Source organism: Myiozetetes cayanensis, unplaced genomic scaffold (assembly GCF_022539395.1).
Source record: "Myiozetetes cayanensis isolate MyiCay16 unplaced genomic scaffold, myiCay2020 scf18, whole genome shotgun sequence".
NCBI classification, from domain to species: Eukaryota; Metazoa; Chordata; class Aves; order Passeriformes; family Tyrannidae; genus Myiozetetes; species Myiozetetes cayanensis.
Genome location: NW_026087389.1, coordinates 6,335,658 through 6,361,886, shown reverse-complemented (window position 1 = coordinate 6,361,886; position 26,229 = coordinate 6,335,658). Strand labels below are relative to the sequence as shown.

Genomic DNA, 26,229 nt, shown 5'->3' with positions numbered 1-26,229 from the left:
TGCTGCTGATGCTGTATCCATCATGCAGAAGCAGGGAGCAGAATACACTTACTTGCAAGTCATTACAGAAACCAGAGGTTAATTCCCCAGTAATACAATTCCTCCAGTACGCAGAACTATGAACTGTAAGTACAGTCCTTTCTAAAAGCAATAATAGTCCTAGTGGAAATAAAATCCTCTGCAACCTCTTATCCCTTCAGCTTTCCGAGTGCACTAGAGCATAGCTGAACAGAAATAACAACTACCTCCACCATCAGTATAAACACAATGAGCACCGCTGAGATTAGATATCAAGACAGCATCCTTCACAAAAAAGATGCAGCAAATAAAAGTGTACCACATCACTGAAAATAATCTGTTTACAAAATCACTGACTGAGGCAAAATTTTGAGCTGCTTCATTCACAAGCTCAGCAGAAGCATCTGATGTAAAACTTTCTAAACCACACTCAGGTTCTATTGTCTGGGAGATGTCTTTGTCCCCAGTGAAAAAGCATCATTAGCTACTTGATTCCAACTTCAGTATCTATAAGCTTTTTCCTGGAGCCAGTGATGCCAAAGGAAAAGTCCCTGACTTCTGCAGGGTCCAGGAGGAAGTGGCTTAGAACCAACTTTGCAAGATTAAGGCCCTCTAGCTTTCTTCAAACTCTCAATCAGTAAGAAAACCACTGCAGATCTGAAGCTAGGGAAAGATTAATGCTAGGGAAGTCTTGCTGATAAATTACGCTTGTTGAAATAAAAAAACTGAAAGATGCAAAATGATACAAAGGAGAAAGTAAGTAATTAAAGGCTTAAAACAGTGCACTTGAAGTCAAACATCAAAATGAGAGATGGATGATTTACCTAGTTCACTGTCCAGTTCCTCCGTGTGTACCCCTTCTTCTCCAAGGGAAGAGCAGTAAATGAGACAGAAAAAATTAAAAGAAAATTTCAGATACCAGCACCAAGCAAGAAATTCCCTACAGCAAACAGCAGAACCAGCACTAATTTTCTACAGACCAAGCCCAAGCTTTCCATTTATCACACTTCAGTGATCAGAATATTGATGGATCTGATGAAGATAATGAAAAAAACTGATTCTTGCACTCTCAAAACATCTGTATCAATGGACTACTTCCACGTCATGGTTTGATATGGCAAAATCATGCATTTGGGTTGTTCTCACTGTAGTGAAGCTTCTCCCTCAGATCTGCACAGTCCGACCTTCGCAATCCGTTCTGTAGACACATGGATCTGTCAGAAGGTCAGACCTGAATACTAATGAAGAAATCTGAGAGGAAAACCTTACATCTAAATAAGGACTAAGTAGCAAGGTTTTCAAGAAAGTACTGAAATTTATGTGCATACAAGGTCCAAATGACTTCGATGTTCTATCAGATGATTTAAGATAGGCATGAAGTGCCTTGTTTAACTGGAGGCACAGACCCACACTACAGTCCAGATGCACTGGTGAGGCATATATAGGAATGCACCAGTTTTAGCAGGGCACCTGGGACGAAGATCACATAATTTTTCAAAGACACAAAGCCATCAATATTCGCTGTTGCTCCATTTATCATTATCTGCTCCATATTCATAAGTTAACAGTGACACAGATGATTAAAGTATTGCTTAGCCTATAAATAATAATAATGCAGTCTGAAAATGAAAGATGGTGACAAAACAAGAACAAAGATGGTAAAAACAATCTTGGACCTAACACGGGAAAGTTTAAGCCACATAAATGAATGACAGTAGCAACCAGAAAACGTAGAGTCACAATATTGCTTAGGAAAATCTGGACACCTAAAAAGCCACTTTCACAACCTGTTTGCAAAATATTCTACCAACAGTTGTTTGGGACCATTAGTGTGAAATACAAATTGCCATTTCCTTTGACACCCTAAACAACTGGAAACAAGCAGAAACTTGTTAGGGACACATATCCTGGTGAAGCAAAAACACAAAGCAACTGCAACCAAACAAATCTGAAACGACATCTAACATTTATAAAATCCACAAACAGGATGGGATCGACCTGACAACTCACATGCACACACACCAAACAAAACAGAGAAGTCATCCCACTGACTTCAGTGGAATGACACCCAAAAGTGACCCTTGCCAAAAACTGTCCAGCTTCTGTGATGCAGCAAAACTAACCTCACCTCTTTGGTTTTTTGAAATATAATTATTCTTATGTGCTAAGCAAGATCAGAGCAGACAAGCAAAGCAGTGCAGTGCACTGCTGTAACTAGGAAGCAACTGCTTTAAGTACTGAATGTTAAAAATATCCATTAATGAGCAACTCGATGAATGAAGGGGTGTGTGGGAAGATGAAATTAGCTGATTTTAAGGAGTTGATAAACAAAAATGCCACTGCTCTTCAAAATTATGAACTCAATGAAATACAATAAATAATACCAGCTGTATGTTTCTAATTCCAACAAAATAAATTATTCCAATGTTCACTTTGTAATTGCTAAGAGGACAAGAGAAAGACTTTCCCTTCTGTGAGGAGACCTAAAACTGTTTAACAGAGGAGCCTGAGCCACCTGTTGTAGCCTCATCGTACCAGCTGCTCCTCGCCCTGGCTCAGAGCACAGCATGGGACACACTGACCCCACAGTGGCATGTGACACTTGTTGGCATCACCGGGGACATGGATGTAGTGGGAATGTCACTGGTAGAGGAAGCCAGGAAAGCAGGAGGGAGCTTTGCCTGCATACGTATGTTATTATTTAATTTTGCTCAGTTATGTTGACCCACTGACTTTTCCACTTGTAGAGGCAAAGCAAGGCCTTCCCTAACCCAGCTCCCTCTGCCTGTTCCCTGACAAATGATGCCAGTTGCCAAGGCCATGAAACAGGGGCCAGCTCGGTTTTTGCCTGGGCTTTGCACATCTCTGTGGTTTGAGGGTAGGCTGCTCTGTGCACTAGGGAGTGGGTGACCTGGTTCATCACAGCAGCCAAGGCTGCACAGGTAAATTCTCACATCTGAAGGCCAGAGTTGAACCTACCACTGTAAAGGGATTGAGTTGATTCTTTCCTGAAATAAAATCGTAATTTGTGTTGAGGTGATGGACACTAGTAGGTGGTTAATCATATTATGAAAACTAATTTTACAAGGACAGCACCAACACTTCCATTTTTAAGACATATCTACTATGATAGCATTGTGTTAGCCAAAATTAAGCAGTTGGATACCATCACCTTTCCTGGTCAGTAGAGCAACATTTCCACACAGGTTTTCCTAAACATTTAAGTTATTTTCATAATTCCTTTTTTCTTCCAGTATCTCCAAAAGGATGCAAGGAATGAACCTGCTGTAACAGTCCTGCCTGTGGCTGCTCTAAATCGGACAGTGGCTTGCATTTCCAACATCTCAAGGAATACAAAATCTTATCAGTGTAAATTTTCAGTGTCAAAACCCCACACTTTCCAATGGAATTTGTTTTCAGCAATCATAACACTACATGGACTGTCAGAATTTAACAGTAGAAATGAAGCAATTGAATTATTTCTGCTCAAACAAGGAAACAACAACATAACTCTTTCAACCCATGTACAGCAGGTGGTTGAAGCGCAACACAAATGGATCAAGCAGAGATCCAGTCGCTCCCTCCTACACAGTGATCCAAGGAGCAAATATGTTGGACAGCTTTGAGTCTTGTTCAGCATCAGTGACTTTTCAAATGCCTTTGCAAAAACAGAGGCCTCTTACTTGTAGCATCTCCTTGATTTTCTTTAAATGATCTGCCATCTCAATGGTTATTTTACATCCACAGTAAACATTCACAACAAATAACGGATATTGTCTCTATGCACTTGCTAATAAACCTTTTTCTTAAAAAAAAAAAAAAAAGTCTTTCTGAACACACAGGTTATTAGAAAGACAGAAGAGAAAGGAAGAAAGTTACCTAGAAGGGGACCAAACACATTATTATTTCACCATTTTTAGTCTCTTACCATCATCTTCACATTCTTCTAGAGGCTTCTGCTGTTTGTTCAGGCACCGTGGATCTAGCCAAGATGTTGTTTTTGTGTTATGGCTGGAAACCAAAAATGGAAATATGACCTTTGTTATTAACAAACCAGAACTGAAGTATCCGTGACATAAAAGTATATATCCTCTTTATTATTCAACAGACCTGAAGGCATACTTTTGATCCAGAGAAACAGCTCTACAATTCGATGTTTTGCAAACAAGTCTACCAAATCACAAGAACTTTGGCATTGAAAACACAAAGGTAAAAACTGAAAACATACAAATCAGCATTCCTGACCAGAAGGATGCACATGGAAGCTGCAATATTATAAATTTCCAAACTTCTGGTTTTAGTGGCTTGGTTTTTTAATTCCAAGAGCTGTCTTTAAGCCAAAGACAGAAGTTTCCCTTCCTCCCAAACTATGCAGTGACCTTTGTTCCTACAAAAGGCCTTTGACATGTCTAGAGTTGACCTAAGCATTAGTCAAAAACAGTTTCCAGTGAAAACTTTATAATTACAGAAATAAAAATGTTCTGCCAAAGCCTTTGATGGCAGTTGAACAGCTTTACTTTCAACTCTTCCTTTCTACAGGTCCCCTGACAGTATCATGATGCCAGTCCCAGCAGTGAAGGCTGCATAGTAAACAAGCTTAAAATACATTTCTCTAGAAGTTATTTTCTTCCATAATTTCATTTGCATAAGCAGACAATCTGGTAATATAATGCCTCTTCTACAACCTGGTGTCGTCTTAGACATAACCTGCAAAGACACCCCTCCAGTCCCTGAGGTATTACTTATCTAGCTTAGCCTTTAACACAGCTTAACCGTTTTAAGTTTCAATACCATAGTAATGCTATTTACTCCTCCTTCAAGGTCTCAAAGAGGTTTACAAACTGAACTTTAGCCTCCCAACAGTCTCGTGAGGGCTCTGTAATGAGGGCCGTGATCCCTGAGGAACTAACAACCCACCAGCAAAGTTGTATTGTACTGCAAGAAAAAAAAGGGGACCGCCCTGCTCCTGGGAACGGAGTGAGTAAATAAAAGGTCCTTGTTTTACACATCCCACTACCCAGCCCTCCCAAGGCAGGATGAGCAAATGTGTTTAATCCTTATGTATGCTCCAGAGCAATTAATCGCCAACTAGAAAACTGAATGGCAGAAATTCAGCAAGTCAGGCACATTAACAGCAATAAAGCAGAGGGGGTCTGCCAGCTTATAAATAAGCAAGTCTGCAGTCTAGCTGAGAAAGAGGGCGGTGGGAGGAGAGCAATAGAATATTTGCATATTTCTTGGAATTTTGTCTCGCTAACCAAAGGCTCACAACAGCGTAGTTTGCTGAGGCACAGAAAATTTAGCTAAACACCTTTCAGATCACACACTCAGAGGGACAGGATTGTGTTACACCTGCAACATGCACAGATCTACACGCAGGGCAACGAGGGATTGGGATACGCTGGGTAATGAAAATCCCAATTAAAGCACCAGAGAAACATATCTCAAGAGCCAAATTGCTTCAGCTACAAGACATCAGGATTGGTTATCTGACACACATCTCTGGCCCCACTGCACCTGCACTAGTTCTGTGCAAGCAGCTCAGGTGCTCTCCTGCTGCTCCCTTCAGCACCACGGCTTGATACCCAAAATGCCATAGACATTGGTACAGACATCTGAGCCAGCTTGGGTCCACACAGCTCATTAGCTCGCTCTCTTAATTTGATACAAATCAAACTAAATGGTTTCCAGGTTTCCAGGCTCAGGGTGTCCTTAGAATTAATAGAACTGCAACCACTCAGTGCTGCATCCATGCTAACACTTTCGTGCACAAAATCAGCCCCATGTGTAGGTTCCCCCAAAGTGGTCAATCTGCACTGCACAGCTGGTGCTGCCAGAGCTTCACATCAGACAGGCAGTTGTGTATGCAGACTACACATATATATGTGGTTTTCCCACCACATACATAATTCTCCTGCAAAAGGTCTGACAAGTTATTTAAGCTGCTACAGTCCTGCATTGCTAAGAGAACACCAAGAATACAGCAGCCATGCAGATGGGTTTGGGGAAATCAGTGGCAGAACCTCTGACCGAAGCATCTGTAAGGAAGGACAGCAGGGGCCCATGTGGGGTCAAAAAGGGGAGCAACCGACTGCTTGGGCAGCATTTAGTGCTCATCATCTGTCCTCCTCCAGGGAGGAAAAAGGCAGGCTGGATGGGCTATTACTCAGGCTGTGTTCTATATATAAAGGCCAGAAAGTACGTCAAAGAAGGAGGCACCCTGAGGACACAGTGAGGGGCAGAATGCCCTGTTCGGGCTAATGTACACATTTCAGTTTCATCTGATGAGATGGTTGGTGGAGCCTCTTCAGGTAATTGAGAACACCCTGGAAAATGGTCTTTTTTACATCAGCCCTCTCCCAGCTGGGGAAGAGTTGATGCAGTGCTCTCAGTCATCCTAGCTTCTCAAGATTTCTGGCACTCTTCTCTAATGTGCTCCCCTGCCACTGCAGCCAAGGGAAAACCTGCTCTGATGAAGGCCTTTTTCATGGCCCTGTCCAAAAGTCCCCTCTCCTGATGACGAGGCAGGACTGCTGGCCCTTACTGCCTCCTGATCCAGTGTAACTCTCCAGAGCACCGGAGGGGCAATTACTAGAGAAGGTTCTTCTGCAATAACCAGTCACTGGTTTCTGGTACACAGAGGATCTCGGGTTCCACAATTGTATTAAACAGACCATCAAATCCAAAATCAATTCCTCGCCCCCTCCTCTACTTTGGCAGCTCAGGGCTTGAGTTTCAAAGGCTAATTGAATGTTAACGTCTACCTAAGCTCTGTGCAAGAAGTCTCTTCCACTAATAGGTCCTATTTTATAAGTTACTCCTATCTCAATAAATTTAGACAAGTATAATTAGAGACTATTATTTATGGCATGAAAAAAATCAATATCATCATAAAACTGCTGACAGCATTCAGCTCTTAGGCAAAGACTGCAGAGCACAAGGTACTTGTGATTTAAACTTAACTGTGCCTACTCTGCACTGAGCTATTCCTTCTGCAAACCACTGGAGCACATGAACACGTTTGGCCCATTTGCTCTGAAGAGGGGACAACACACAAAGTCCATCCCTGGCTCTGCTGTTGCCTGCACACAGGAATTGGAGGAATCCCCTTCCGCTGCATTATGCACAGAGGCAGGCGCCAGAAATGAAGTCTCAGCCCTTTCAATTAGGAGCTTTCATTCCACCCATGAAAACAACTGGCCCGTATTTTACAAGTGTCTGTTGCTTTTGTAACTACCCTCATAAAGCAAGCAATTCCCACTGCCTTTGAACTCAGGAGTAATTTGGATGTTAATCCAATCAGGAAATGCAAACCCCCTTCCGAGGCAGTAAAGAATAACAGCTCTGCACCATAACTGTATACACTAAATATTTAATACACATGCATACACACACAAAATGCATCCATGGAGGCTCACTTATGCCCAGGGAGAGGGAGAGAGATGGAATTAGAACAACAAAAATGTGCTTTACTCTATAAAATAGACTTCTCCGTTCTCGGTGTAGGCCATCTCCCAGTTTTCCGGCAGAGGACCTAGGTTATCCTCGGCAGAAGGAGGTAGGTATTGAGGGAGGTTCTGAGATGGTTCCGTGGTGGGAACGTTGGTGTGGCTATCAATCGTAGACGGTGGGGCTGTCTCTCTCACGATATGCACGTTATGCTCGTCTTGGTCACCAGACTCTGCTGTAGAATAAACAAGAACAGATAAAAGTGAAAAATCAGTCTTTTTCTCCTCCTGTTTGCTCTTCCAGGTTTATCCTAGCAGTCTTCCTCTCCTTGCTTTTTAATTCACAAGACACAGCAACAGATGAACCGAGGGCAGAGCTTCAGCAGTCTTCTTGCCAGCAGGGACGAGCTTGCTATGCCCACACAAACTCTGCCAGTCAGACCCCGGCCAAACAAATCAGGAGCTGTGATCAGCTCCTGTGTTCGCTCTCACAGGCCCTGCTGAGGTACCAAATTCTTCCAAGCAGTCTGAGGCCAGGGCTCACTGATGTAGATGAGTTCAACGGGCTTTTGAGGAGGCTTACTGGTTCACTCCTGCAGTGCCTATTGTGGGACAGGGATTAGGAGAATAAAATTTCCTGTTTGAAGAATGATCAAAAGGCAAGATTTTTACAAATGCAAAGGGTTGCCAGAAGCTCAAAGTCAACAAGCTAATGGTGAATGTCTTCACTGCAGTGCGTTATTTTAAATTAAAAATTAAAATGAATGTCAGCACTGCATGACGTGTCCACATGTTGCTGCTCACCAGTGCCTGTTCTTGCTATCTGAGGAGGTTTACTCCATGGCTCAACACTATATCCTTGCTGTCAAAGTCAGTCAGGAGTATTTTAAGATGTATCTGGCCCTTCTCCCTCTATGGAAATATTTCTTACGCTTGTTTCTATGCAGCTTTGAGCTGTATCCATGAAACACTGCTGCTCATTCCCTCCATCCCTAATCACAGTAAATGCTCCCCAGTAAACAGGTCTGTGCCCCTAATTCCTTCACAGAGAGGTTTTGGCAACAATAGACAGATTCTAAAATCAACTCTGTGTCTCCCAAAGGGATTTTCTCTGCTTCTTGCAGGTATCGAAAATTTATGGCAGTACATCCCCTGAGAATATCAGTACAAGCAGCAGTCAACACACTGAGAAAAACACAGAGATCAGTGTCACCCTCTGCCAACTCCCCACGGAGTGGGGCTCCACAAACAGGACCTGAACCCTGCTCTCCAGACCAGAGACCAAGGACATGCTCCACCCACATCCCACATCCTCGGAAATAGCTCCTGGATTATTCTAGTATGTGTGCTGCCATTACCAAAGACAAGATACTGAACAGAATAAACTGGGAGAAACAGGAAGAAAAATATCTATACCAGTACTCTCAATGCCTGCTTTCCAGCCTTCCTGGCGTTTGATATTTTTAGGTAGAAGATGACAAGATAAAGAAGCATGAATGAATCATCGCCAGCTTAAAACTGAGAGTATAAACATGCCAAAAATCTGGAAAACACAAGTCACCGAGAGGTCTTCTAGGGAAGCAGGAGCATTTTAATATGGCTATCACACTTAGACATGAAGTAAGCATAAGGAATCACTTTGGTATATGAGAAATAACTCTTTTCTTGATTCTGTGCCCATTTAATGAAGGCAAGGGGCCAGGGTGTGATAACGTTGTGACAAATGAGCTGCATCTTCCAGTATTTCATCTTGTGAAGGAAAACAAGGAAGAGAAATGATGCTCAAGTTACTTCAGGAGCACCAAACTGAGATGGGCAGCAAAGAAATCAAACAGCATCTCCCACCAGCTGCTTCCTAAAATCAGACTCGTATGACAAAGGCTGAGGCTGCTGCCATGTCACAACAATTCAATTCTTGAAACTGGGTTGAGGAAGCAATGCTCTAAGTGCTAATAAAAACTAGAACTGAGGACATGGGGAAAAGTTCTTGTCCCTCAGAGCTTCACAAACTTCCAGTTGATTTCTGTGGAAATTCAATGGATCTCCAACAGTGTTTTGCCCTGAATCTGCCCGCACAGCACTTGACTTTAGATTGCAATGGTTTTCAGTGATCTTTAAACCAATGCTTGATGGCAGTCATGGTGGCACTGAGGTCTGTGTTCAGCAGGACACAAGGCCTTCAAAAAACACAGAGCTTGCACCCAAGCTTCAGATCTCATTCCTGCAGCAAGCAGCCCTTGATTTGCTGAAAGGTGCCTTGGAGAAGAGGACCTTGTAACTGTATGTGATGGGCAGCTCTAGATGCAAGGAAGGGGATGAACAGCAACATATTTAGTAAGCAGCAATAATTAATTTCAAATGTAATCCTGGTTGAGTCATTCCATACTGTTTATAACTGTCAGCTATAGCTCAACTCTTCCTTGACCTTTCTGCAACTAATGGATTTGAACTTCTGCACATTTCTTTCTCATTTAGCTCAATCCCACAAGGCCTTTTCGGAAAGGCACAACTGTGCATGTGGTTGTTCACACCTGGAAATCTTCCATTCAGGTGTTGACCAGCTCTGTTTGAGATTTGACAGCTTTGAAGAAAACACATGAAGAACAACACCCCTCCCATCCAAACACCCTCCAAAAACCTTCCCCACGTACCCTAATTGACGGACCGCGATATTTTTGCTTTACCTGTGAAGCTACTGCTCATTTCAGGTACATCATCCTCTTCCTCATTCTCCGTATGCACTATGCCAGCATTTTGCATATCATTGTAAGACTTGGTTCGCTTTGGAGTCGACTGCTTGGAGCCAGACTGCAGGTTTTGCAAAGCATCGGTGGAAGTCACTTTCCCACTGAGGGGCTGGCTGGGAGGCTTGGGCGTTCCATAATAGTTACCTAGGCAATAGAGACACATTTGCATCTTCACAAGAGAACAGTTTATAGCAGCAAGATTTCTATTTTCTTTTCTTTTCTTTAGGGTTCCATTAGAATTTCTGCCCCTCCCCACAAATAAGTAAACAAATAAGCCAACACACGCCATTCCCATTTCTGGGGGTGCATATTTCATCTCTACAGCAGACACAGAAATATTTCTTCCCCTTTTACTTATTCTTGTTGAATCTAAAAGGAGAAGCAATGCTTGCATTGTTTAGGTGCACTGAGCGTACATGGGCTAAAACAAAAGGCAGTCATGGTGAATAGCAAAACTTCATCTCATTACATCTGAATTTCAATTAGTAGCCTTTTTACATGTGTGCACCCACACAACGCTGTGGCAGATCTGGAGTGAGCCCTGCAGAAAATAAAAAATTCATGACTGCTATCACCAAGAGAAGTGATGAAAGGCTCGATGGCCTGCTTTAATACACAGGTTCTTTTAGGGAGGATGTTGCATTCAGAAAGCAAAAACTACTCTCTCTCTCTCTAAAAGAAAACTTTGTCAGAGGAGAGAAAAGACAAGATACCACGTGGCACTGCTTTCTTCAAACAGGAAATTGAGCAGTTGGGTCAACTTGGGTAGAAGTGAACAACCAGACCTTAAAGTTAAACTTGAAGGAACAAAGGTGCACCAACAGTTAGACAAACACACAGCTCTCAGCCATCACCAACTGTGATGGAAACAGAGCACAGTGCTCCCCTGTCATTTTAAGTGACTGTAGAAGAAACACAGAATAAGTGCACGTTCATTGATGCCAGAACCACATGGGGGTATTTCACTGTCCCTGCTTCACTTCACACCACAGCAGCGCTTCATTTGCCCTGAAACATGCCAAAGGAACCTCAGGTCTGGAAGCTATTCCTGCAGCACTTAGTATTACAGGAATTCAGAACTACTGAAAGGTGCATCTTTTACTTTTTACATGATGTTCCACTATATATAACCCTTTTACATAAAACTCCTCAAAATTTTCCCTTTCAGGAATTATTTATAGTTTTTGTTTGCCACCTTTGGATTCCAAGGTAGACTTAAAAATTAACCCTGTACCCTCTGGTGTGATAAAACATAAGAGATGCCCTTCCCTATTGCTTCAGCTGTGGGAACAGTGCAAAACTCTTCTCTAAAATATACACGTACATTTATTTATATTCTTCATCAATCTCCATAGGCTATGTATAACCTGACAGCATTATTTTTCAATTTTTCAGTACATCTTTTCTCAGCTAGTGTGGAAGATGATGGTGCTTGAGACCATTTAAGGAACCTGAAGGTGCACAAGTCCGTAGGACCTGATGAGATGCATCCACAGGTCCTGAGGGAAGCTGGATGAAGTTGCTACTTCACTTTCCATCCTATTTGAGAAGTTGTGGCAGTCCAGTGAAGTTCCCACTGACTGGAAAAGGAGGAACACAACCCCCTTTTTTTAATATAGGAGGATCCTATAGAGAACCACAGGCCAGTCAGTCTCACCTCTATGCCTGGCAAGGTCTTGCAGCAGATCCTCCTGGAAGGCAGATCATCGGGACCCACCAGGAGGGGGAATCACCCTGGCTTAGGCTGGCCGAGTCCATCTGGGAAGACCACTTAGGACACATCACACGTTGCTATCTTTCCCCCTCACTGTCTCCCACGAGGTGAAGAAGTCTCTCTTACAGAGCTGAAGCTGGAGCAGCTCCTCCCTCCGTGCTTTTACAGCCGGAGTACTAGGACAGCAACACGTGCAGGTTTGCCTTAGCAAGGTGTGTCCCAGCCCCTACACAACACCGTGGATTCAGCTCCACAGGAGCAGCAGCGTTCCGCAGTGCTTTCATCTTCTGTTCATCATTTCAGAATCTTAAATGTACATTGATGCATAATTTATGGGGGGAAGGAAATTACTTCTTCTGCAAAGAGCCTCTAATGGGTACAGAGGCTCCGCAAGCAGGTTGCAGTCTCTGCTAGAGAAATAATTCTTATGCTCTACATACTGCAGGAGTATTTTATACAAAAAGAGGAGGAATGGGGGGGAGAGAGCGCAAAGGGAAAATACAAAGGTAGGTGGGCAAACAAAAAGGATAATTAACTCTGCTCCCATCTATCCCCTTTGGCATTTCTCATGAACAATGATGCTATTCTGGGATTTTGGGGTCTTTTTTTAGGTTGTTTCTTTGCTTTTCCAGAGGAAAAAAAAGAAAAGGTGTTTTTTTAGGATATAAACTGCTAAGCAGAGAGAGCTATGTGTGTGCCATGCACCTGAAAACAGCTTTTATATATGGCAGTGCACATCACTATTTTGTGGTCTGTTGTAAATGGTTACATCACTCAGGATGGACACAAGAAGGGGATATATAGATGTTAATAGTATGGGTTTTATTTCCCCTGGACAAGGACATAGCACAGATGTTACCGGTTCTCTTCCAATTACAGAGAAATATATGATTAGATCTTTGAATTTTGTTCCTCTTCAGTTCCTCTAGCAACAGCAAGGCTGGAGTTCCTAACAGTCCACAGAGAGCTGTTTTTCAGCAGAAAAACAGGCTTTTCCAAAGTATTTCAGATTTTCCTACACAGAAATCACTAGTGATCTTTCAACCAGCCATGGCTGTTGACACTATGATTAGTGAACAATTATTTTCTATGAAGACAGTGTTCTACTTCAGAGGATCCCTGTAAGTATACATGAGCATATAAAAAGAGCAAATATGAATTTGAAACTGAGCATGGCTCTGCATGTGTGGGTTTTATGGGAAATGCAGCCATTGGGGCTGAACTTTTCTTTTTTCTCCACAGGAGGCAGATTAAACCTGAGTCAATATTCTAAAAAAATCACAGCTCTTCCTTCAGATTCACACAAGGACAAACAGGCTGGGGAAATAACCCAGCTCAGGATGAAAATCTTCAAAAGAATGCTCCAACCCAGATTCCAGGTGACATGGAAAATGAGAGAAAATGGAAACACTATTTCCCCCCTCATAATTGCTGGATGCAGTCAGACCTCCTTCTATTCTCTAAGAAGTTATTTTTGAAATCGTGGCACATGGGCCTGGGTGCGGGGGCAGACACACTATTAGGGGTGGCTGGTACCTAAAATTATCATCAAAACTCATGTTTCATCCTGGAAATTGGAAAGAGAAAATATTTACCCTGTGACTCAGCAATCCAAACGTGCCCCATTAACAACAGTGAACAGCCCAGCAAGAGTTTTACAACACTCAGACTTGACATTATTCATTCAAATTAAATCTGCCAATGTTTACGAAAAAACATACATTTAAAAATATGCTTTAACTGTGTTTTGTGAGCCACTTGTAAGCCTAAAGAAGGGGCTAACTCCACAGCCAGTGTAATTTGTACTGAATATCCAATCAGCTCTAATTATTAACAGCATGTTACATGTGCATACACAAGCATCTGTCATCCCAGAGGATCCCAAAACATTTTCTGAAGTCAGCACAGTAGTTAAGGCAGGACTCCCCGGGGTGCTGAGCTCAGGTGAAGCTCTGCAAAAGTTCTGAGGACTGTGACCCCAACAGGATGTCTCAAAGCTGGAAAGGAACAGCCTGTCTCCCAGACAAAGGAGATTTCTTGAACAAGGCGGCAGGAAACCCTCCACTTTTCTGTGGAAATGCCAGTTCTGAAGCAGCCAGCGTGGCATAAATGGCACTTTCCCATGTCTAATTCCTATGGGAACGGGGCTTCTAAGTTTACCCTCCTCTCAATCCCATTTGAATCCTGCCTACAGCAACTGAATTAATAGCTAATAACAATGCATTCGCTCAGCAGATGCACATACCATTAACTGAATCCCTTGTCATCACCTTTCACTAACCCTTATTTTATTCAGTCCCTTGGTGCTTAATACTTATTTAACCACAACCGAAGTTCGATGGCAGCTTTTGCAGCCAAACCCATGACTTAATATATGCACTCTTAAAGCACCACTCAGGAGAGTGGACAAAAATAAAAATAATAATGAAAAAAAAAAAGCCAACCAAGAGAGCTATTTGGAACGAGTTGGTTTCTCTTCATCTCCTTATCTCCAAGTGTCAGCAGCTTACACATTTTAGCATCATGCACAGTAATTAGACTTTGGTAACAGCTTATCACAACAATAAGACAAGTTCTCATCATCATAACACTTCTTCCTCTGCCAATTCAAGCAGTGATCACAATCAATGAAAGTAATCTACAGCAGCTTCCACCCTGTCCCGCAGTTTCTGAATTACAGCAATGCTGTCAGCCAAGAGAACTTTCTTTTTAAGTTTTAGAGACCAAGCAGTAATGGAGAATTTGCTTATATGTCAAGATAACAAAACATTAAATATACTCCTGATGGGAAGTAAATTCACAAACAACCCTAAGTTGTTTACATCACTTGTAATTTGAAATGCAGTTCACAAAAATACACCAACAAGCTATCCCAAAGTAAAATAAATACGAATCTATTCCATAAAAACTTTTGCCATTCACTGTTCAATTCATTTTGGGTTGAAAGGGCTCCAAGATGCTGTTTCTGGAATGGACAGAAATGCACAAGAACAGAGACACAATCTAACAGGTTCAAAAGTGTTTCCCTTGTGGAGAAGGAAGAGGAGACCCTGGAGGTTGCTGGGGTGGGGACAGGGTGGCAGAGCTGACATGGAGAGGTGGAAGAAGGCAGAGGAGCTGACTGCAAGGTCAGGCACGAGCTTGACCATTAATCCTAATGGTACAACATCAGTTGAAGAATGTGATCCCAAACCATACATTTGAGTTACTTTAATCTGTAGGTGTTTGCTCTGCAGCTCTTCTCTTTCCTGGTGTGAAGAGATTTATGCCTAGGATTGGGAGTGTATTTGTGTCTCAGAAAATGACCAAGAAGAGTTCATGCAGTTCCGAATTTACTGATGCATCCTTGTGAAGCCTAATTTTGCAATTATAAAAATCCCATGAAACTCAAAAGCCTCTGCGTGGCACAGAGGACCCTGTGTCCATGAGAAGTGCATCTAATCTTCAAAGTGACCACTCTGTGTTAACAAGGACTCCATTAATATCTCATGTTTTAAAAAGCAGTTCATAGCTTACTGTCTTGCTGCAAATGGGTATTTTGGGAAAGAAACTTGGAGATAAGCAGTAAAATTAAGCAAGGCCTTGACACAAAGACTTGAAATGCAATTATTAATGTAATTGTTTTCTTTTCTGAGACACAGCTCTTCTCTGCACTGTACAAGAACCGAAACAATTGACCCTTAATTTTAGCAGAAGAGCTTCTGCTCATCTAATCCACAAAGAGTGCTTGTGTCTGATTAACACAGGATGAATTGGTTCCTGGGAGCAGAGCTCCTGCCACAGTGTTTTGTCTGTTCTCTTCCCAGATCACATTCTGCTACACATTTCCACATTTAGATGACAGATCTGGCTGCTGTCTGTGGGATTCACCTAGCTGCAACTGCACATTGATTAGCAATTGCCTTGAGGAAATTCAGAGTATCCAGGCAACCGCGAGGAGGCCACGGATACAGCATCTGGATCGGAAGCAAAACAGGCAGTGAAGGAGATCTCAGAGAAATTAACTTACAATATACGCATTTCCTTTAAATAGATTCTCTGTCAATTTTTGCAGTTATTAACAGTGAGATTCACTGAAAGATCAGTTTGTGTTTCCTGTTAAATATGTTGAACTGTTACACTCTGCACATTTCAATTTATATCTGAAATTTAACATACACTCCAATTAGTGTCCTAAAGGCAATGGTAGCATGGGAGAAAGTCACCTACAGAACAAATCGCTCTTACTTATTCTGATTTTTCCTGTGTTGAGATACCATTAGGTATTGCCACATGTTACTATTAACAGTCATGTACAACTGCATCCACGCACATTTAATGCATGGAAAATTCCTAAAACAAAGCAAAAATACTTAAATAAATAAGTAGTAAAGCCTTGGTAGCATGGGTCATGACGTGGCTATGGAAGCTCGGTGTGTTTCATCAGACCAGCTGTACTATACTAACTGCTATATCCATATGCAAATAAATTTAAAAAAATTCATAGGGAACATAAATCAGCATGTGCTTGTGGATGGTATATACAGAAAACAGGAGAAGCAGCTGGAAACACCCTACCTAGCACAAGGATGTGGGAATAAAGAAAATATCATGTCAAGCCGTTGCAATATGCAACCCTCCTTCTTGCAAATACTTAAAGATTCATATATATATATATATATATAGTCCCACCACGAGGATGTGTCCCATTAACACCTTCCCTCTGCAGAAGGTGGTGGTGGTGTGTGTATGGCAGCTCACATCGAGCTCTGCAGTGGCTGGGAAATGCCACAGCCTGTGGAGGCTGGGCTGCCTCTGCAAAGAAGGAGCTGGATAACACCAGTGAGGAGCAGCTAATTCTAGAGTTCCAAGAACACCCACTACCAAAAAAACAACCCCAAAATATGCCTGGCTGCCATCTATCAATGGACTACCAGGAACAGCCTTCAACACATCAGACACTGCTTAGAGAGCAAATGATACCTTAAAATAACCTAAGCTCTAATTTAGGAAAACAGCAACTAATTCACCGTATCTCTTTTTGCCAGAGGTGTTTGGGAACCACCTTTTCCCCAAGGTTTATGTTTTAAAATGCATGACTGCTAATGAGCAATTTCTGACAGAGTTCACATTGGAAAACTTCCCATTGAAGGTGCAGAGAGAGAAGCCGGTGAGGAATGCCACAGGAAATTCAAAGCCACTCTAAACCCCGATCAGATATTTGAATATTTGCTCTTAGGGAACAAGAGTTACTCAGGTACCACTTTAGCTGTTTGTAAAATGAGGCATTGTTATCAGATGACACTTCAATACAGCAGCACTCACGCTCAACACTGATAATCATGCACATACACAACAATGTGTTGCCTTTTTTTCTGTACTAGTGGTTTAAAAAATAACAAGGAAAAAAAACCCCAACATGCAAAGTAAAAAGCCAAGGATAGAAGAGGAATCTGCAGTGCACAGATGTTAATATGTGGATATTGGACATGATACATTAAAATGGTGCTAGAGGAGGCGTTATGATTTATTGAGTCAGTCTGTAGCAGGGAGACAATAATAAGCGGATCTTATCTTATTAAGTGGAACACGTAGTTCCTCTGCATGGGCATCCCCTGCATCTGCCACCCTTACTGGCCCAATCTTGCTGTCATGTTTTTCCTGCCACAGACACAGCTCACATTTCAAGGCTGGACCAAATTGCTGAGACCCACAGGCCGTGAAGGCACCAGAATCCCAGCAAAGCAAATCCAGCCATTTTGCTAAAGCAGCTGAGGGAGTGGGGCTGCTGCAGAGAAACCCAAGGAGAGCCAGCACATCAGATAAGTTAGGCTAAAGGCATCTTGATTTGAAGCATGTTGTTGAATACACCTCTCTACTTCAGCTGAAATTTTAACTGCACTATTAACGTAATTTATTACACTCATTAAGTACCACAATCGGAGACCCTGTCTACAATAGCTAGTTTTATACACTTTTAAAATGTTAGCAAGTCACCCCATTACATCTTAGTCATGAGACTAATGCAGATTACTTATTACTTCTCTTGGCAATCACATAGCACTTGTCCTGAGCATGAAAGATGATGCCTTGACAATAATATGCTATAATGTAATAACCCTTCACATGTTATAAAGTGCAGCACTTTTTCTTTTGAGGATCACTAAGTGCTGGGCAGGCATTCATTAATACAGCCATGCCAGACCCCAGTGATAGAGCCATCCCCATTCAAAATTCAGCCACCATGCCAGTGTCCCTGTGTGCCTCTGCACAGGTCCCATCCCCACTGCTGCCTTCAGCACAGCCCTCCAAAATACTGTCACTTCCACTCTCTCCTTCCCCTTTGCAGGAGCAGATAGCTGCAGGCACAGGGTATCTGCTGAAATATTAATGAAGGGAGAAGTAAGTGTTGTTTTAATATTCTCCAGGCCAGTAACCTGAAGTACAGAGCAGTTACCTGATATGCCCAGGGCCACTCAGCAGATGGGGAAGAAAGGGGAATAAAATCTGGAAGCGGTGGCTCTGCTCAAAACAGCCCTCCCTTGGGGTCACTGTGAGAGACCACAATTCAAACATAGAAGTAATTGCTAAATAATTAGTAACCTACACAATTACTTCCATGCATCCATCAGTATTTTCTGCCCTGAAGGAGCAGTCAATAAAAGCCTGAGATTACAATTATGGTGATTTCCAATCCACCAGAAGGCCTAGACAGTGTGCAGCCTAAAAAGACTTTTCCTTCCTAATGAGTTTTGTCAATGGGAATTTTTAACTGGTTTGAGTGTGTTATGTGCAGCTTTACCAGCACCCACGTGGGGCAAAATCACCAATACTGGTGCAGCATCACAGTTTTGGGCAGGTCTTCCAGGGCTTCAGCTCCTGCTGCTGGATTCATGTGATCCACAGGTAGCTTTCATTTGGGGAAGAAACAACATGTTTCTGGGCTTTATGGTTAAAAATCAGCATGTTAAAACTGGAACTGAAAATCTCAGGAATTAAGGCTTGCCAACGTCCCCTCCCACCTGAACACTATTCTTGGAGCCTTTTGGGTGCAGAACACACCAGGGAGGTGACAGGTGACTGGAACAGCAGCTGCCCTGCCTGCTCTGCATTCCCCAGGATGTGAATCAGAAGCTGCCCAGAGGAACCTGTTTGCAGTGAAATAATAATGACATTACACAGCCCTGTAGGTCCTCAGCACCTTTTTTGTCCTGTTGAGCTTGCACTTTCTCTTTTTGAAATTAGAGCCAGGTTCAAAACCCAGGTTGCTCTTTCAAAACTTGATACACACTCCTACTCTTTTATGGTTTCCAACTGTTCTCTTCTGCTTGTTATTTATTCTTTCCAAATCAATAGTATTTGTATCAGCATCAAAGATCTGTGTATTACCCCTCTTCTGATGGCTCCCTGTATTCCAGTCTTTCTCCCCAGAAGTTCTCTTCAATAACTGTTACTAAACAAATGCTTGTGCTATGTTTTCTCCTTCAAGATTTTTTTTCTGTCTCTACAATTGTTTGATTCTGACTCAGTAAAATGGGTAAAATTATTAATAATAAAAGTCATTCATTTAAGGTATTATTTTATTGTTCTTCAGGGAGAAACAGAAGATTATTTCCTTATGTGGGGTTCCATCCCTCTTGTTTAGAATAAGCCATTACTGGTCAAAAATACAGCCAACTTCATCATCGTGGTACTTAAAAAAAAAAACAAACAGCAGCAAAATGCAGTATAAAACAAATTATAATTAATCTAAGACTGTAAAGCTGGACAATTACAGAGACTAGGACATTAACATTCTAGCTTATTTTGTGGTCTGGGTTTTTTGGCAGATTGGTGTTTTTTTTAATAGACAAAATTGCTGGTGATTGCAGCATTGAGTCTGAATCACACCATCTTCCAAGATCTAATCAAGATCAACACTGTCTTGATCAATACAGATGTAAAATAAGATTTCAAAAAAAAGTACACCAAAGCCATTAAAAAAATCTCGGAAGGCAGCAAAATAATTTCTTGAAACCGTAAGTGAAAAATGAACTCTATTTATTTCACATTACAATCAAATAGTAATGTGTCTTGATGCATACGTGCACACATGCATGATCATTATTTGCTTTATTCTTATTGATTTTTCCTTCCATGGGCCAGCACTCCAGAACCACAATGCACCAGCATCACTGATGCCAACAGGGAAAGAGGCTTCTGACAAATTATTCCTTTAAAGTTCAGACACTTCTATCACCCACAGAAATGAAATACACATTAGACTTATGAGAAATCAACCTCATCTTCAGCAACTCAAAAGAGCAGCCCATGAAACCTAAACAGTTTAGCTGCTGCTGCATATAATCACATAAGCAATGAAACGACCAGGTTATAACTGTCCCAGATGGATACAGCATTTCCTGAAAACTAATTCCCAGCATATCCCAGGAGCCAGCTTACAGACAGTTACCCATTTTGTCTTTCCAAGTGGAAAGGTCACCAGAACAAACGCGATCAGGAAGCAATGGCGAAGCTGTTCAGCTGATCTATTTCGAGCACCATGACAAAGAAAACTAATTTAGTGTTATAATTAGAAACATGGAGAGGAAAAAGCTCATTTTGGAGAAGAGCTGCTGCTGGAACGTTAGCATTGGTGCTGATGGAGCTAATCAGCTCAGAGAGGTGGAAGAGTGAAACCAAATTATACATTTAGCATCTCCATGCAAACCAGGTTTGACACTGCAATTGTCTGCAGTTGGGAATGAGCACAAGGTTTAAAGGTGCCCTTACAAGGGAATTTTTAAAGAAGCAGACAAGCAAACAGTGTTTCAGAACTTTTTTTTAAACCTTAAAAAACCAAAACCATGTCACAATCTTTCCTGTTCATGTTTGATGACTGCTTTTCAAAGACTACTGGCTATTTGTGTGTAGCTCATATTTTTAAATGTATTCCATATTTCTTATTATAAGGAATAATAAGTCTGCAAGAATGAGCCTTTTTCAATCTCTCATAGTAACAGAAAGTCCCATTAAACTTCTTGCAAATGGAAATATGACATGAATGAGTTGAAGTACACTGGAAGGACTTTCAAACCTCTAAAGTATTTCTTTTCATTGTCTTCTCAAGAGGTACATTTGAATGTTCTCCAGAGGAAAAAAAAACACAACACAATCCAAAAGGAGTTTTCAATTTAAAGGAGTTATAGATTGCAGGTTCAGTTACACAAATCCTATTGTGTACCTAAATGCGGTCAATTTGCCTGGCATTTCTCTGGGAGTCAAAGGTATCTTTTTCCTGCTCTAACCCTGGTTACATTTCAGTGCCCCTTGGCTGCATCAGTGCTATTATTTGCAAAGCACTGCTTTGCAAAAAGTAAAAAAGATCAACACAGTGACACAAGTTAGAAGCAATTATCTGAGAATAAAGAAGAAAAAAAAAAAGCCCAAAACCAGTGCATCATGTAGCTGCATAGGGAACACAACTGGGTGATGAAGGATGTGTATTTGGGGAACATGAAGGACAAGAAAAAGAGCAGGAGGGAAGAGAAAGTGAACAAGGACATGAACCACAGTGGATACAAAGAATAGATGCAGATTGCCTCGGTATTTCCTTACTGGAGTACATACTGGATTTTCCTGGCATACTGATGTTAATATTCAGAGGCAGTTAACTTGAAGGGAAAAGACAGCAGCACAGCAATATGGGAATTCCCTCTCTCAGGGTACAGAGAAGAGGGAAGTAGAGCACTAGGATGGAAAGCAAGGTCCTAATTTGAGCAAGGGTGGTGCAAGTGTGGTGTCCTACCACGCCTATTTGAAGTGCTTTTTCACTGCCCGTGGCTCCATACCTTCATAAGTTCCTACTTCCAAAAGGGTCCCACTTCGCTCCAACTCCAGAAATTCCTCCACAGTCAGAAAGTTATAGTCCACACCAGGCACTTCTCCTTCTCTTGGAGGGCGGGTTGTGCCTGAAAGGGAAAATTAGCGCATTAATACTAGTTAATGTTGTTTTCTTACCAAAGGTAAAAAGGACAGTGAAAAACTTTTCATAAAGATACAGCAGCACCTGTAGGATACAACTCTGTGAGCTACACAGTGTCAGAAGAGTTCAGTTCCAAGTTAGGAGCCCATGTAAAAACAAGACAAGACACAGACCTCTGGTTGAGCTGGTAGTACCAGCTGGAACAAAACAACCAAAGGACAATGTTTGTTTGTGTTCTCAGAAAGACTCTCTGGCAAAGAAATCTCTCATACCACATGCAGACACACCACTGGAGAAGTTTTGTACCTGGGAATATGCCAGCAATTACCTTCCTGCTATTAGCACTCTCATACTTCACTAAAATTGCAATCTGTATTCTCAGATAAGACAACTTCTTTCTAGGTTCCATTATTTCTGTATCACTATCTCACCAAATGTTCTTTCACATCATAAAGATAATTTCTCCCTTGTTTTTTCTTAGTATTTTATCTCTATTTATATTATTCTTTTTATTCAGTGTTAAAAACTACCAGGAGACAGTTTTGATGCACCATTCACACATGCTCACTAAAGAGACAACCTGCCAACTGTTTGCACAGAAGTTCACCTTAAGTTCATTCCAGTTCAAGAAATATTTTTGAGTAATAAGTCACACTGAATCTCTCTCCAGCACTTGACAATTTAAGTAGCACCCATGGAGAACAAGGCTCTGATCACTGCTACTCTGCCAGCTCTGAAACTCTTCTCCCTTCTGACTAATTTACAGCCCTCTGAAGCATAGTGTAAGATGAGTCATTTCATGACTTTTTTGCTAAGATGGCTTGGGCCACTGCATTTTAGGTCACTGAGCAGTTTCATTGATTAGGATCAATTTCTGTTCAATAGCCTTTATTTTCCATGACTCTGGAGGCTGGGAGGTGGCTGGACTCTGTACATCTGCAATTAAACATAAATGCCAGATTTACAGATGGTACAGGAAACTGAATTTTGGAAGAAGGAGCAGAGTTAGAGAGTTGGATGTGTCCGAGTGCTGTGGTTGCACAACCAGTCTGCTGGCTTGGGAATAACTTCAGAGGTGTGGAAACCATACCTAACCTTTAATGAAGCATGATTTCTCACTTCCAAGGGACTTTTCCGGCCCCTGGGCAGCACCTTCTCAGTGCATACAATTCCTTAAACTCTCTATAAAAGGACATAAGAAAGAATAAAGAAGTTGAGCTTCTGGAAACTAATTGGGAAGATTCCAGCTCTCAAAAGTTGAAAGAGCATAAATTTACCATGCCTGCATCTGGCAAATGCTTTCCTCAAGTGCCAGGGAAGCGGAAAGTCTGCTTATCCCCTATTCAGCTGAGAGACTGTTCAAGAGGTCAGTCTTGATAGAGTGACACCCTTGAAAGATCACTAGATTAATTTCCTTGATAGACATCCACTTTCTCTAATATCTTCTATTTCTTGTTTCAAAATAGAAACTCTCTCTTTTTTTATTTTTTATTTACTGCCACTCTTCAGAAAGCCTACGAATTGCCATGGGTTTTCTATCACTCCTTCTCTTGGAGCTGTGTGAATGGGTCAAGGTGGGAGAAAAAGTAAGGAAGGGGATGGAAATGGTGATGGATATCTTCACCTTACAAATAGAATTACTCTTTCCCATTGAAAGGATTAAATTTTGCATTCTTTTTATTTTTGAATCCTTACAGTAAGGCTACAACAAGTTTTACCCGATGGATTGTAAGAGAAGACAAATGTCTTCCACAGATCTAGTCCAGAGAAATACTGGAGCTGCTCTCTGTGCCCCTCACTGCCTCAGTGCCTGTGTTTCCATCCAAAGGCAGGCAGCAAAGCTGAGCAGGCAATGACCACGCAGGTCCCTCCCTGGCACACAGGGAGCACGGAGCACTGGCCCAGCAGTGGGATGGGGGTTAACAGCCCAGATGCAACATCTCCTCCCTGACACCAACACCTCTGTAAACACTCAGGCTGTGAGGACCCTCACCAGTCCGTTGGCCACTGCCACATGCCCCTAAATCTGGCCCACGTGAGGGAAGGAAGAATAATGAAAAGCCTCCACAATAATTATGTCCAGTGATGTGCTGTAGCTGTCCCATGCCCGGAGCACAATGGAAGTGAGAATTAGACTCTGCAGTGCTCCTCATCCATCAGTCAAACGTCACCCCGAGCCATGTGGCACACGAGTCGAATGACAAAGATCAGGACTTACATTTTCCCACTAACTAATAACACATATTGATGAGACACAAAGACCAGGGAACTTCAGGACTGCTTTTACTTTATCTTTTAAAGCCCTTTTCTTTCCTTTATCTGTATCTTCCAACAGAGAGAATATTTATTAATATTTTTTTTTCCTTCTGAATTTTTATGGCGGTGAAATTGCAGTCAGCAGTTTACTAGTGCTGGCTGCCTATTTGACATGACAATTATATCTGCCATAATTCCTCTGAGCCATTTTAATGGATCTATTTGTTTCATCTCGGTGTTCTTAATTTCCTGAATATGTTCAAGTCGAAAAATCGCAGATGTGCTTGCTATCAGCATGACTGCCTGCAACACACACTGAATGCATTAGGAACACCGAGCTGCCCCATAAAAGAAAAACATTACATCACAGAGATAACATTTGTCACCTCACTCGGTCCTCAGCAGCAAACCCAGGGAAAATAAAAACTACACTGGTTAGGATTTCTTATCTGGGCGAAGGCGCAAAACCCAACAACTTTCCATGCTGCTGTCTGGAGCAAAGATTGCTTGCAGATGCTCCGACTGTTATCCCGCTCCACATCTGAACAAGTGTTACTGAATGCAATTCAGGAAGGCAGGGGGAAGGGAAAACCCGCCTCCGTTTTTCTTGTAGCAGAATGACAGGCTGCCGGCTGGACACACGCCTGGCAGATGGCATTTCAAAGAGTTTTCATGAACCATCTGGGATGTGTACAATGATTACAAACCACACTTACAACAAAGCCAGAAGGGCTGCTTCACAGGGAGGGTGGGGGGAGAGGGCGGGCAGGAAGAAAAGGGGGAAGAAAAGAAAGCAAAGAGGCTCATAAGCAAACTCCATGACTTTTCCCAGGCACAGAGCCCCAAGAATAATCAGCACCTTCCACCCAGAGCCTGAAACAACTGCTCCACAACTGTGCAGCATGTGTGTGCACAGGCCAAGCCCATCACAGGCTGCAAGCTACCACCGGAGCTCTCCGCTGATAAACTCCAAATGTAATTAAGTCTCCCATCATTAATGTGACAATTATGTACAAAGCACAGTGTTGTGTCCTCCTTCCCCCTTTAAATTGCATTTCAGCATCCTTACCACAAGGATGGTCATCAGTGGAGGAGATGACTATACTTTTATCAGAGCTAATAGCAAGTTAGATCACTGCTAATGGCAGAATTAATTGAGCACAATAAGAGCTGTGGAGAGCCCAAACAAGAGATAACATACTCCATAAGAAAAGACGAGCCAATCATATTTAAATACTTTACCTGTCCTGCCATGTTTGCACTGAATTATTAAGTGGCATGAAATCTTATTGCCATTAGGTTGCAATTCAGCTAATTAATTTGAGCTACATCCATTGTGTGACTACCTCAGAATTGGTAATGCTACAATAAAAAGGAACTGGAACAGAAAATGAGTGGCTACCAAGTCCTTCTGTGCATTTAATGGTAAAGCTTTCAGTCTTATTTCGTTAGAATGTCCCACAACATATAAAACTATTTAGATGCATTAAATTCACAGGGGAATTGCTCAAACCTCCTGTAGCCACAGAACACTCACAAAAATAAATAAATAAAAGAGGCTACTGTTTAGCATTACCTTCTTTCGTGGTCTGCAGAGGTAAAACTACATAAAGCACGAGCGGCTTGATGAAATGTTTGCCCAGCTGTTGGTTTGATTATCACATTCAAGCTATCTCTACCCCAGTTTATTCATGCATCCCTAATGCTTGGGCTACAGAAGAGGGATCTCACCACGGGCTGGAGACCCCTCCTGAAAAACTGCTTCTAGACACAGGTGAGTTTGCCCAAGTAGAGCCCAGTGCTGTACTTGAACTAATTTAGAGCTTGTCACCCATGCCTAGAATAACTGGACTGTGGCTCAGATATATTGATGACTATCAACCATTATTCTGAGTAATTTAAGCACCCATTTAAAAGACAAATTGCGGCTGCTGTTGTGATGCCTATCAACCATGCTGACACCCAACATGAGCCTCAATTATAGCATGGCCAGGTTGTTAATATATGATTCAAGGGCTGTTTAGCTCCTTATCAATCTACCAGGGCTTCAAGTTAAGCTGTTAATAGCCACTGATGCCCTGCTGCTAAATTAATCAGAGTCTT

At 42.0% G+C, this 26,229-nt stretch overlaps 1 protein-coding gene across 23 annotated transcripts in view; it reads right to left on the bottom strand.

Moving 5' to 3' along the window:
- The window catches only part of MAGI1 (membrane associated guanylate kinase, WW and PDZ domain containing 1), a 329,950-nt gene that overhangs the window by 64,549 nt on the left and 239,172 nt on the right, over window positions 1–26,229 (bottom strand). For 9 of the 23 annotated variants that reach the window (XM_050313225.1, XM_050313211.1, XM_050313226.1 and 6 more), the window contains 5 exons: window positions 21,737–21,856; window positions 10,151–10,357; window positions 7,492–7,702; window positions 3,947–4,029; window positions 843–881 (listed from right to left, as the gene is read on the bottom strand). In XM_050313225.1, the coding sequence (XP_050169182.1) occupies window positions 843–881; window positions 3,947–4,029; window positions 7,492–7,702; window positions 10,151–10,357; window positions 21,737–21,856 (660 nt within the window). The remainder of the gene's footprint in view (window positions 1–842; window positions 882–3,946; window positions 4,030–7,491; window positions 7,703–10,150; window positions 10,358–21,736; window positions 21,857–26,229) is intronic. The other 14 variants (XM_050313212.1, XM_050313233.1, XM_050313228.1 and 11 more) reach the window with 4 other exon arrangements.